Source organism: Capricornis sumatraensis, chromosome 13, assembly GCF_032405125.1.
Source record: "Capricornis sumatraensis isolate serow.1 chromosome 13, serow.2, whole genome shotgun sequence".
NCBI classification, from domain to species: domain Eukaryota; kingdom Metazoa; phylum Chordata; class Mammalia; order Artiodactyla; family Bovidae; genus Capricornis; species Capricornis sumatraensis.
The window spans coordinates 51,509,578-51,523,922 of NC_091081.1; the positions used below are offsets into that span (position 1 = coordinate 51,509,578).

General features: G+C 32.9%; 1 protein-coding gene across 10 annotated transcripts in view; it reads left to right on the forward strand.

Moving 5' to 3' along the window:
- SNX14 (sorting nexin 14) overlaps positions 1–14,345 on the forward strand; it is a 71,636-nt gene that overhangs the window by 25,174 nt on the left and 32,117 nt on the right. For 8 of the 10 annotated variants that reach the window (XM_068985130.1, XM_068985129.1, XM_068985136.1 and 5 more), the window contains 6 exons: positions 2,336–2,420; positions 6,452–6,608; positions 7,911–7,986; positions 8,720–8,764; positions 8,867–8,947; positions 9,043–9,157. In XM_068985130.1, the coding sequence (XP_068841231.1) occupies positions 2,336–2,420; positions 6,452–6,608; positions 7,911–7,986; positions 8,720–8,764; positions 8,867–8,947; positions 9,043–9,157 (559 nt within the window). Of the gene's footprint in view, positions 1–2,335; positions 2,421–6,451; positions 6,609–7,910; positions 7,987–8,719; positions 8,765–8,866; positions 8,948–9,042; positions 9,158–14,345 lie in introns of those variants that run through there. The other 2 variants (XM_068985134.1, XM_068985139.1) reach the window with 2 other exon arrangements.

Consider the following 14,345-nt stretch of genomic DNA (forward strand, 5'->3'; position numbering starts at 1 on the left):
GTTGAGCATCTTCTTGGATGCTTATTGGCCATTTGTATATCTTTTTTGGGGGTAGAAATGTATATTCAAATTTTTTGTCCATGTTTTAAACTGAGTTATTTGTCTTTTAATTACTGAGATGTAAGAGTTTATTATCTATTCTGGATATATTTCTTGATCAGATATATGATTTCCAAATATTTTTTCCACTTTCTGGATTATTATGCTATATATTTTTTTCTTTTCATTTTATCTGCATACTGTCCTGGAAGATAAGTGGGTCTTTATCATACTCATTTTGTAGAAAGTTAGTAATACTCTATGTCAGAGTGTCAGAGGTAATTGATGGGCAGAGGATTAGGCCTGGGTCATGTTATTCCTAGTACAGTGTTCTATCCTTGGTAACATTACCTGAATAATGTACCTTGGGGGTTTGGGGATAATGAAGACAATCATTTAAGGTCCACAGTGTTTTTTTTTAAATCGAAGTTTAGTGACAAACTCATTGTTTTATTCATTTTGACTTTGACGTGAAGTCTCTAAAATAGAACTTGCAAGTGAAAATTTTCATGTGTATTCTCAGAAGATGAGATTTTAAAAAATATTTGAAAACAAAGATATCTTGTTTATTTGACAATTAATGGAACTAATTTATAATCACTAAGTACCAAGAGGGTGGGGGTAAATGAAGAGTAATGTTATTTTGCAAAAAGGTATATTGCTAGCAGAAACATAGCCCCTTTTTGAACATGTTTAATATTCATAGCTGAAAGATACCTATAAACTGCTCTGGGTTTTACTAGTAAATCACTAATATTGGGGGCTTCTGAGTCATTACACTTAATAGATTTATCAGGCTGTGATGTTTTCCCTCTTCCTTAATGAGGAATTTAAAAAGAATTGAAAAGTTAACACAAAATAACACTGTTGGGATGCAGTTTTCTTATGCCTCTGATAAAGGGAGAATGTAATGTGTTGAGCTTTGTGATGGCAATAACCCTGTTGAAGTCTAATAAGCATGCTTTTTGGTGATTTACTTAATTCACAAGGCTTTTTTTTTTTTTTAAGTTATTTTATTTTGTGTCTCTTTTATGTGTATTCATGTATGCTTCTAATTCTCTCTTACTAACCTACCCTAGTCACTACAGTTTCCAATCTTTAAGTTGAAAATTGTCTGTGGGGAAAAATGAAACTTAGTATTATTCCAAAATAGAATGCTGCCATATATCTTGAAACCAGGATTTGTCTTGTAATCTGAATGAAAAGTTTATTTTCAAGCAGCCTTAGTTAACACAAATTTATAACCTCAAAGGAATGATAAGCTGCTTGACATTTTTTTTTTCTTGAATACATTTAGAACAGATACATTAAAGAAATGTCAAGAATAAAGACACTAATTTCATGAGAAAAATTTAGTGTATAAGGTATGCCTGTTAAGGTATATTTTCGTTATTGTGTTAGTAAAACTGAAGTTATAATCAATATGGTCAAAGACTGTAAAGTGCTTTTAAATTATAGTTCTGAAAGATTCCTAATAATATAACTAATTTTTAAAAAATTTATTTTTAATTGAAGGATAATTGCTTTACAATATTGTATTGATTTCTGCCAAACATCAACATGAATCAGCCCTAGGTATACATATGTCCCTTCCCTCTTGATACTCCCATCCATGTCCCACCCTTCTAGGTTGTTGCAGAGCCCTGGTTTGAGTTCCCTGAGTCATACAGCAAATTCCCATTGGCTGTCTAATTCACGTATGGAAGTGGATATGTTCGGAGAAGGAAATGGCAGCCCACTCCAGTATTCTTGCCTAGAGAATCCTGTGGACAGAGGAGCCTGGTGGGCTGCTGTCCATAGGGTTGCATAGAGTCAGACATGACTGAAGCGACTTAGCATGCATGCATGCGTTGGAGAAGAAAATGGCAACCCACTCCAGTATTCTTGCCTGGAGAATCCCAGGGATGGGGGAGCCTGGTGGGCTGCCGTCTGTGGGGTCGCACAGAGTCAGACATGACTAAAGTGACATAGCAGCAGCAGCAGTGTATATGTTTCCATGTTACTCTCTCCCTCTGTCCCACCCTCTCCTTTCTTCCCCAGACCCCGTGTCCATAAGTCTTTCTCCATGTCTGTGTCTCCATTGCTGCCCTGCAAATAGGTTCATCAGTACTGTCTTTCTAATTCCATATATATGTGTTAATACACAACATTTATTTTTCTCTTTCTGACTTACTTCATTCAGTACAGCTAATTTTTAAGATCTTATGTCCCAGTGTCTTAAATATAGTGTTCCTGCCATTGTAACTTAGAGATAAATTATTTTAAAAGTTTTTATTTTAATGTTGAATTTTTCTAGGTGGATATTCCATCTATTATCACCAAGAAACTATTAAAAGCAGCAATGAAGCATATAGAAGTGATTGTTAAAGCCAGTCAGAAAGGTAATACAATTTCCTGCTCCGAAATTTGAGTGATTTTGTTTTTATATGCCAACTTTCACCCTAAATATCTGAGTACTGATAAATTAAGTGATATATTCATAAATGCTGTGAGTTTTTGTTTCAGCTGAAATCCTTTTCAGTAATTTATTAATAATACAAGTGATTGTGTGAACTCAAGAATCTATGAAAATTAAAGTACAGTCATTAACTGTTAGGTATATTATTGATGAACCTTGTCTTTTTTTTTTGAATGGATCCTTTGCCTTTGTTACTTCCTTTGTGGTATCTCTCACATGTCTTCTCTCCTTTTTCCTTAATGATTTCAATTTGACCTAGCCTATCCTGTATGCTGTTACTATGTTAATTTCACAATACCACAATCCTGTTACCTCCCTACTTTAAAAAAAAAAATTAGTGACTGCTGTAGAGTCAGAACTGTCTTATATTTAAATCCTTTCCTATGTAGTTAAGTTGTTTGATCTTGTCCTTCAATATGTATTGTACTTTAGCTAGGATGACCTCTTTTCAGTTTCCTACATATGTCCTGGGCTTTATACTGTCATGATGTATACATAATATATATTCATCAAATGTTTGCTGATTGAACAAATGAAATCTTCCTTTGGGGCTTTTCTTACTCTTAGATCAAGTTGAAATATACTTTTTAAGCAAAATTACTTATATGCTCTATATTTAGTTCTTTGTGAGACTGGTAATTACCATGTATGGTATTCCTCTTCTGGAAATTACCAGTAAGTATTAGCAGTCCAAAGCCTCTCAGGAGTCTTGCAGCAAAGATATAGCTTTAACTTTGTATAACCCGGAACATCCTAGACTCATTTGAGTGTGGAACCAATTTTCCCTTCTCATATAACATCAATTCATATAATCACAGTATATTTGAGGAAATTGTGTTCTAGGTAGAGTGGAAGTTAAATTATTAGTTTACTTGTCATTTGGTATAAATCATTCCTCAGGTACGAGAACCAGTTCAGATTGCATGTTTAAGCTCTTGTGTTTTTGTCTTATATAACAATTAAGAAGTTTTACCTTCAATGTAGTTTAAAAGTAGAAAAGTTTAAATGTGTGTAGTTTAAATGTTAAACAAAAAAAAAATTAACTTTTAAAATTGTTGTCCTTTCACTGGCAAAATCATACCAGAAGATTGTAGCCATTCTGTTAAGGGTACTTTACTGACAGAAAAAAATAAGGAAAATGTGTTTTTTTAATTAGTAAATTTTAGTTTTTAGAGTAGTTTTAAGTTTATAGAAAAATTGAGCAGGTATTTTAGAGATTCCCATATATTTCCCCCCTTCCTGATTGTTAACGCCTTGCCTTGGTTGGTACATTTGTTACAGTTGATATGCCAGTATTGATACATTGTTAACAAAGTCCATAGTTTTCATTAGGGTTTTACTCTTCTTGTACATTCTGTGGATTTTGACAAATGGTTAATGTCATGTATTTATCATCACAGTATCATACTGAGTGTTTCACTGCCCCCATATCCCCTGTGTTTCACCTGTTTATCCCTCTCTCTTTCCTTCAGGAGCCCCTGACTACCACTGATCTTTTTGCTCTTTCTACAGTTTTCCCTTTTCCAAATGTCATAAATTCCATAAATGGAATCATACTGTAGCCTTTCCAGACTGCTTTCTTTCATTTAGAATTATGCATTTAAGGGTTCTCCATGTCTTCTGTGGCTGGATAACTGATTTCTTTTTAGTGCTCAATTACATTCTGTTGTCTAGATGTGCTACAGTTATCCATTCACTTTTTCAAGGACATCTTGGTCACTTGTGTGCAAGTTTTTGTGTAGGAAAATTATTTTTAATATGGTCTTAATTTTGTTATAAAGACAAACACTTTGAACTCAGGATATGAATAAATGGACTCATCTTTTTACTTTTAGTTGAATTGATCAGTTTAATAAAATCTCCAAGTTGTTTTGTTTCTGAGAGTGCTGAAATTTATCCTTTAGTCTTTGCAAGAGAAGGGTTGCTAGTTTGCTACCACTATTCATGTGAAAAATGGTCCTCAATTACAAAATCACCATAAAATGCTAGATTGGATTCATTAATGACATTGTATTAGTAATTAATGAAGTCCATAAAATTAAAACACCTAAGTATTAGGAGGATTCCAGTTTGTCCAAAAGTTCTGGTGTTCTGAATGCTATAACAGTGAATTAGACTTGTAAGATTTTCCGGGTTTTGATTTTTCTTCTCTTTCATGCATGCATTTGTTTTCTAAATATTTTTTGCTACACAATTTTGTATACTGAGGAAGTAATTAAAGGTTAACCTCTTTATCCATATACATTTTTACTCTCTTGGTGTTCTCTCCTTATCTGCCTCTTGAAAGTAGGAATTGCAAAGAGGTTTTCTATGTAATTACTTCTGTCATCCTTAGACATGTTGAAAATACATACATTAGAAGCCTTGGTTTAATTTAAATTCAGTAGTAGTTGAAGGGCCTTATTATATCAGTCTTTTCATCCTAAAGGAATCTTTTTGTCATGAATTCTGAAAACTTCCTTTCGTGGTCTGAAAACTCCATTGATTAGGCAGGAGGTATACTGGTGATTAGTGGAGTTTAATTCATACCCTGTTTTTCAGCATCTATATTTTGCTTGTACTTGTATTAAGGTTTTCTTCCTCCACATGTTTTTATCTTCTGCCTGATTTTTAAATTCTTTCATTAGCTAAGACTACAAAAATCTCACATCTGAGTAGAGTCCAGTCTAGTGATTCAATTTATATATTATGTATAAATGCTTAATAGCATCAAATATTATAATTACTTGTACATTTTACATGGAATCTTTTCAGTGTTATCTATTTAATGACTATTTACTGAGTGGGAAACTGAGGCTCAAAGGGATTATATTATTTAAGATCATCAGTTAGTAAGTAGAACTGGAGTTTATAGCATAGCTTAGTCTTCTTATTTTAAATTTCTGTTTATGATATAAATTTTTAAAAGACCTGTACCCCGAATACTTGGGGCAGAATGCTTGGTAAACAATTGTATAATTATAAAATAAAATGGATGAACGTGGTTTGTATGAAAACCACATCCATCTTTGTCAGTCCTGCTTTTGCACCTCTGGTGCAGGTAACATTCATTTACCTTCACACCTTTGGAATGTATATATGAGCATTTTTTTTTTTTTTTGGTAAGTATGCTTGCATTCTCTCAATAAAAATAGAAGTAAATAGTATAAAATAAATGCCATTGAATTAGAATTAAGATTCCCTTCACAGACTTCATGATTTTAAAACTTGGCCCAGAGTGCAGATAGGGGGAAATCGTGACTTCTTTTTCTCCTGCTCTTTTGAGGTCTGTAAAAAAGGATTGACAATACTATTATTTTTAAGTTTTGAAGTATTAGTTTAGTGCTTGGCCTTTGAAAACCTTTTGTTAGTGTAACTTTTATCATCAGTTAACATTTACTAAGTAATCTAACTTCATGAACCTCCACTGTATACAGTTCTATACCTTTTCTGTCCTATACTATGGGCAGAAGATGCAGAACTTAACCAAGGAAGCCCGTTTCTATTCTGTAATTAGTTTAAAGGGTTACCTGATTGATTTTGATGTGAAAGAAGAGATAATAGAGAGCTTTAAGATGGATTTTTTAATACTTGCAGAGGATGAATAAGATGTAATGTTTGATAACTAAAGCTTTGTGTGTGCTGGAAGATGTTTTATTTAGTTTTTTCCACTTAAAACTTTTGCTTTTAATATAATTTGTAATGACCTGAGTTTAAAATTTTGTTTAGCAAGGGTGAAAGGACTTTTTTTATCAGTTCATTTTGAATAAATTAAAAACTTCCAGCAAAGAGGAAAATTACCTTCTTTGCTTTCTTTTTGTGGAAAAGTTTACCAGTAGAATACATATTGGAAAGAAAGAAAGGTTAAGAAAGGAATGGCTGTGTTAAATTATTTTCTGTTTGTTAGTGGAACTGGCTGAAGTTATTTAATGCTGTTAACTTCTTCCAATGTTTATTTCTTATTTGTATTTATAGTAGAAAATACAGAGTTTTTACAGCAAGCTGCTTTAGAAGAATATGGTCCAGAGCTTCATGTGGCTTTGAGGAGTCGAAGAGATGAATTACATTATTTAAGGAAACTTACCGAACTACTTTTTCCTTATATTTTACCTCCTAAAGCAACAGACTGCAGGTATAAATAAGACTGGAAAATGTCATAGCAGTATTTACATACCATGCCGTGTGTATATTGCTGTTTTTGATCGTAATAGAAATACACTAAAACTTGAGGTTATCCTATGATGTGAAAAATTTTCCATTTAAGAAATATAATTTATTAGGTCCTAAAATGCCATTTTAAGCATGGAACATTCATGATATATTGTATTGCTAACATTTTTTTCCTAGAAGCTGATCTTGGGAAATCAAAGATAAACATAAAAATTAAGTTTCTTACTTGATATCATTATACTGTGTTACATCCTTGGTGTTCCTTTGAAAAGACATGCATATTGGGACTTATTGGCAGAAACACTTTGGATAAATTATACAGCTAAGTTTGGAAAGTATAGTTAAAGGTCATTTAGTCCATCCAGCCTCCTTTGTTCCTATAAGAGCATGTTTAGATTATTCCACAAAGTTCCTTTGTTGCTCTTATCTTTATGATCCTTAGAGATAAGGACCATGGTTTATTTTATTTATTTACTTTAATTGAATTATAGTTAATTTATAGTACTATTTTCAGATAACATAGTGCTTCAGTATTTTCATATATTACACTCTGTTTAGTGAAAGAAAGTGAAGTCGCTCAGTCATGTTCGACTCCTTGCGACCCCATGGACTGTAGCCTACCAGCTTCCTCCGTCCATGGGATTTTCCAGGCAAGAATACTGGAGTGGGTTGCCATTGCCTTCTCCAGGAGATCTTCCCGACTCAGGGATTGAACCCGGCTCTCCCGCATTGGAGGCAGACGCTTTACTGTCTGAGCCACCAAGAAAGTATTTAGAGTTATTATAAAATAATAGCTATATTTCCCTGTGCTGTGCTGTATGTCCAACCATGGCTTATTCTTGGTGGTACACTTTAAATATTACTTTATTTTAAATTTAAAATATTTTAAATAAAAGTTTAAAAAATGGCTTTATTAATTTAAATATTATAGTCACACAATAATTATACTATTAAAATTAGTTTTACTTATTAATTTGTTACATGTAACATTGTAATATTCTGAAGTAGAGTTTTTCTAATGCTTACTCAAGTTCCTCCTGCCGAGGAAATGCTTTTTCCCTCTTAATAGTATTCCTTTTAACCAGTTAAGAAATCCAGATGTGGTCTCTGAACCAATAGTGTGAGCATTAGTTGGTGGCTTGTTAGAGATGGCAGACTTTCAAGGCAGACCCCAGACCTCCTGAATCATAGTCATATTAACAAGATTCCCACGTGAGAGCTGATGTAAGTCATTAAATATGTACAATATTGTTCTTTTTTCCAGATCTCTGACCTTACTTTTAAGAGAGATTCTCTCTGGTTCGGTGTTCCTCCCTTCTTTGGATTTCCTAGCTGATCCAGTAAGATGTTAAAAACATTTTTTTCTTTAATTGTGATAAAATGCATATAAAGTAAAATTTACCATCTTAAATTACATGTACAGTTCAGTGGTATTAAGTACATTTCACATTGTTGAGCAACCATCACCATAGCTTGTCTCCAGAACTCTTTTTATCTTATGAAATTGAAATTTTGCACCCATATAAACAGTAATTCTCCATTCCTCCTAATGCCTGGCAACTCTGTTTCCTGATTGTTTTCTGTCTCTGTGAACTTGACTACTCTGGTTACCTTAGATGAGTGGAGTGATGCAGCATCTGGCTTATTTTACATAGTATAATATCGTCAAGGTTCATTCATGTTGCAGCATAGATCAGAATTCCCTTTCTTTTCAAGGCTGAGTAGTATTTCATTATAGATATATGTCACATTTTGTTCATTCATCTATTGATGAATAGTTGAGTTGCTTTTACTTTTGATCCAGTAAGATTTTGAAGAAATAGGGATAATTTATAAGCATTTTGAATGCCAAAGTCAGAATAACTTTTCTTTTTCCATTTCCACAAAAGTTGAGAACCCTGTATTGTAGATTTTTTTAAGAAGTTCTTCTGTGTTACAAAAGTACAGATGCTTTGCCACTGCTCTGTTTTGTCATTTTTCCAGAAACTTTCACAATCTGATAGAAGCTTTCAGAATTCAGGGCAGAATACACTAATGAAATTATTTTGATCTATGTTTATTATTTTCCATTAGGATACTGTGAATCATTTGCTTATCATCTTCATAGATGACAGTCCAGTGAGTATTGAACATGTTAGAAAATATTTCAGATTGCATTGAAGTTTGATACATACCTGTAAAATCAAATGACACTTGACTGAATTAATTCTCTCTTCAAAGCCTGAAAAAGCGACTGAACCGCCTTCCCCTTTAGTTCCATTCTTGCAGAAATTTGCAGAACCTAGAAATAAAAAACCATCTGTAAGTATTTTCAGAAATAACATACTTTTGATATAAACAATTTTATCACGTATTTATATAGCTCTGACTTACTCCTCCTCCCATGTTGTATCAAGGTGCTGAAGTTAGAATTGAAGCAAATCAGAGAGCAGCAAGATCTCTTGTTTCGGTTTATGAACTTTCTGAAACAAGAAGGAGCAGTGCACGTGTTGCAGATTTGTCTGACTGTGGGTGAGGCTTACCTGTGTACTTTACTAAAGTCGTTGTTAAACTTTGTCATATACTTGACAGTTCAGATCAGATCTGATGTTGTAGTTGCCAGTGTCTACTCCTTTCCACATTAACATAATCTATAACTGACTTCAACCAAGTGCTCTTAGCAGGAAAAAAAACTACTAAAAATTTAGAGTAATGAAATTGTGTTAAAGACCTGGTCATGAGCATTTTGTCACAGTTTTTGTTAAGAATTATTTTGATTAAGTAATCAAATATAAAAATGTTCTATTTTGACTAGAAGTTCTATAACATCTTGTGCTATTGGATTTTGAGGCACTATATGGACTCTGAAAAGATTAGTTTTTTTAATGCACCTAATTTTTTAAAATATATAATGAAAACAAATTGAGGTGTATTTTACACAGCAAAACAAATAGAATTTAAATATACAATTGTTCTAACAAATCTGCACTCCATATAACCTACACCTTTACTGAGATCAGGAAGATTTCCATCACCCTAGAAGGTTCCCTGAGAGCCCTTCCCAGCTGATCCTTTCCTGCTCCCACTCCTGCCAAAGCAGTCACTGATCTCATTTCTTTGACCACAGATTGGTTTTTCCTGTACAGTTTCCTTATGTAGATGGAAGCTCATAGGATGTACTTTTGGAGCCTAACTTCATTGATTCAGGATGATGCTTTTTAAGATTGATTCATGTTATTGTGTAGATGAGTAGTTTGTTCTTTTTTATTGCGAAGTAGTGTTCTTTTGTGTGAGGGTACCACACTTTCTTTATTCATTCTCCTCTAGATGGGTATCTGGACTGCTTCCACTCTGGGGCTATTATGAATAAAGCTGCTGTGCACATTCTTGTACAGGGCTTTCTGTTGAGCATATATTTAATAACTAGAAGTAGAATTGCTGTGTCACAAGGTAGATATATGTTTAATTTTATAAGAAGCTGCCAGATTGTTTTCCAGAGGGTTGTATGTACTATTTTACTCCACCAGCAGGGCAGGAGAGTTCTGGTTGTGCCTCAACTTTATAAAAATTTAGTGGTGTTTATCTTTTTAATTTTAGCCATTTTAGTTGGTATATGGTAGAATTTTGTTGTGCTTTTGATTTGCACTTCTCTAATGATTAACAGAGATGAATACTTTATCATGTGCTTATTGACTATTTGAATATCTTCGTGGAATTGCTGTCTTTTGCCTGTTTCTTACTGAATTGTTTTTCCTTTTGTCAGAAATTTCAGTAGTTCTTTAAATATTCTAGATATGAGTCTTTTTGTCAGATATAAGTATTACAAAGATTTTCTTTCAGACAATGGTTTGTCTTTTTATTTTTGGAATAGTGTCTCTTGATGAGCAGAACTTTTAAATTTTGATGAAATTCAGTGTATCAATTTTTAATTTTATGCTTAGTGCTTTCTGAGACTTCCGAAAGACTTTTTTAAGCCTTCACCTATCTTTAGTCAAGGTGATGTTTGCCTGTTTTTCTCTAGGTGTGTTATAGTTATTATATTTTATATACAGGTTTGTGATCTATCTTGAAATAATTTTTAGGTTGGTATTAGGTAGGGATGGAGGTTCATTTTTCCCCTGTATGGATATATAGTTTTTCCAGGATCCATTTTTTGAAGAGACGTTTCATTCCCATCTTGAATTACTTGGGCATCTTTGACAAACCTTTTGACCATATGTGGGTCTGTTTCTCGGTTATATTTTTTTCCATTGATCCATATGTCTACTTCTTTTGGCCGATACCACAGTCTTGACTGGGGCTTCCCTTGTAGCTTAGTCAGTAAAGAATCTACCTGCAGTGTAAGAGACCAGGGTTCGAACCCTGGGTTGGGAAGGTCCCCTGGTGAAGGAAATGGCAATCCACTCCAGTATCCTTGCCTGGAAAATCTCATGGACAGTGGAGCCTGGTGGGCTGCAGTCCATGGGGTCTCAAAGAGTTGGGTACGACTGAGCGACTAATACTAATACAGTCTTGATTACTTTGACTAAGTTTTGCAATCAAGTGGTTTAAGGCTTCCCACTTAGTTCTTTTTAAAGACTGTCCTTAGCTATTTTAAGTTCTTTGCATTTCTAGATAAAATTACAATCAGACTGATAATCCTACCCCTTCATCCACACACACAACCTGCTTCAATGTTTTAATTGCGGTGGTATTAAATCTGTAGCTCAACTTGGGGGCTAATGACATCTCAACAGTATTTAGGTTTCCAGTACATGAATAGGGCGTATTTTTTCATTCATTTCATTCTTAATTTCTCTCCATAAAAGTGTTTCATAGTTATCACTGTGGATCTTTATTTTTGGATTTATTTGAATGTGGTATTTAAAATAACTTGTTAAATTTTTTTGTTGCTTATATACAGAAATAGAATTGATTTATTGCATACTGATTTTGTATCCTGTGACATTACTAAGTTTACTTACTAGTTCTAGTAGCTTTCTTATAGATTGCCTTAGGATTTTCTGCACACACAATCATGTCATCTGTGAATACACAGTTTTACTTTTTCCTTTGTGATGTTTACATCTTATTTCTTTTTCCTGCCCCTATTGTAATGGCTAGGACCTTCAGTGTGGTGTTGAATCTGAGTGGTGAGAGCTTACATCCTTGCTTTACGGGGGAATCATTTAGTGTTACACCAGTATGTATAATATTAGCCTGGGTTTTCCTGGTAGATCTCCTTTACTAGATAGAGAATATTTCCTTCTGTTTATTGTTTGCTGAGAATTTTTATCATGAATGAACAGTGGATTTTTAAAATGCTTTTAGTGCATCTCAGCACCCTATTTAATCACCAAGTTATTCCTAATTTTCTTTTATTATGGAGGTGTAGTGATATCCCCTCTTTATTGCTAATTTGTACTTTCTAGTGGTTTATAAAGTTTTGAAATATTTTTGATTTGCTAAGTTTTAGCTTTCATATTTATTATGTCCTTTCTTCTTGCGATTAGTGTGTACTTTTGGTTTCTTAAGGTGAAAGCACTGATGATTAATTTGTACACATTTCTTCTTTCTTAATATAAGCACTTAAAACTATAAATTTCTATGAGTTGCTGTAACTGAATTCTAAGATTTTTGATATGCTGTGCTTTTTATAGTCATTTAGTTTGAAATATTTAAAAATTTTCCTGTGGTTTATCCTTTGACCCTTGGGTTATTTTGAAATGTATTGCTAAATTTCCAAAATTCGGGGATTTTTGAGATACCTTATTGTGATTGATTTCTGATTTAATACTCTCCTGATTAGACAACATATTTTGTGTGATTTCAGTCCTTTGAAATTGATTGAAACTTGTTTTATGGCCCATCCATATGATCTGTATGAATGTTCCATGTACATGTGAGAAGAGCATCTATTTTTCTGTGTTGGGTGGTGTCCTGTAAATATTATTTAGATTAAGTTGATGGCTTTTGATTTCTTAATGGATTTGCTATTTCTCCCTTTAGTTACTAATTTTTTTTCATCTATTTCAAGCTTCGTTATTAGGTGCAGAGACATTTAAGATTGTTAATGAATTTATCCTTTTATCACTATAAAATGCTCTTTTTTATCTCTGGTGATTCTCTGTCTTGAAGTCTACTTTGTTTGATAGTAATATATAGTTATACTATCTTTACTCTTGGGTTTGCATTGTATTACCTTTTTCTATATAATTAAAGAATTTAACATTTATTATAAATATCACATAGCTGAATATTGCTTTTAAAAAAGCGAGTTTGATAATCTTTATTTTCTAATTGGGGTTTATAGTACATTTACACTTAGTAAAATTATTGCATATTTATTGTTAGGTCTTTGGTCTTGGTGTTTTGTATTTGTTCCATGTATTTTTTTTTTAATGTTTTCCTACCTTTCTTTGAATTACTTGAGCATTTTTCAGTATTTTATCTCCTCTGTTGACATTTTCTTATTTTTTTTAGTGTTTGCTCAATGATCATCATCCTTCATTTATCACAGTTTTCATTTAAACATATATTTTACTGTTTGAGAAACAGTGTAAGAACCTCAGTATACCTCAGTTTGTTCCCTTATTGTCTGATGTGACTGTTACTATATAGTTTAATTCTGTATAGGCTATGAAACTCCACAGTACATTGCTTTTTCTTCCTTAAGCAACAGTCTTAACACACACACACATGCACACATATTTTGGCCCTGATAGTTACCGGCAAATTTACTTTTTTGGTGGCCTTTATTCTTTTTCTGCAGAGCCAGTTTCTGTATCATTTTCCTTCTGCTGAAATAAATGTTTTTTAGTACATTTCTTATAGCACCATTCTGCTGGAGGTAAATTCTCTTAGCTCTTGTTTGTCTGAAAAGGTGTTATTTTGTATTCATTTAAAAAAGATATTCTCACCAAATAAAAATTTCAGGTTATGTTTTTTTTCTTTCAGCATTTTATGTCATTTTTTCATTGTCTTTTGAGCAGTGCCATTGTTTCTAAGGAGAAATTAGCTTCCATTCTTATGTTTGTTTCCCTATATATATTCCTTTTCTCCCTGATTTTGCAATTTTCTTTTTGTGTTTGGGGTTTCAGCAATTTAACTGTAATGTGTAGTTTTTAAAAAGTTTATTCTGCTTGGATTTTCCTAGGAATCTTAGATATGTAGGTTGGTGGTTTTCATCATTTTAGAAGATGCTTGGCTGTTATCTCTTCAAATACTGTGCCTGATTTTTTCCTCTCCTTTTTGAGATTCCAATTTTATGAATTTGCTATCATTCCAAAGATCTCATATGTTCTGTCCCAGTTTTTTCTTATTCTTTTTTAAAGAAAAGCTCCTTTTCTCTTTGTGTTTCAGTTTCGATAATTAAGAATTAAGGGGTAAGCTCCATATTACCTCTTGTAATAAAGAAGGCAGTCAGTATTTTGGGTTTTTTAATGCTGTCCTCTGTCTCTTTAGAAAAAATTGATTTGTTCAGACTCTGAACCCTGTCACTAGTCTACAGCTTCCTTGATGGAAAGAAACATTGTTTAAAAACATTGACCGGGACTAAAAAGAGCCTTAGTTTTCACTATTATTTAGTGAATCAGGTTTCAGAATATTAAAGACCCTTGGTATAAGAAATTAATCCAATATGTTCCTTAAAGAGAATTTTACAAACATGTTTATTATTCTAAGTTTTAGATGATTTATGTTGCTAGGCAAATATTTACACATTTTATGTTGGTATATATTA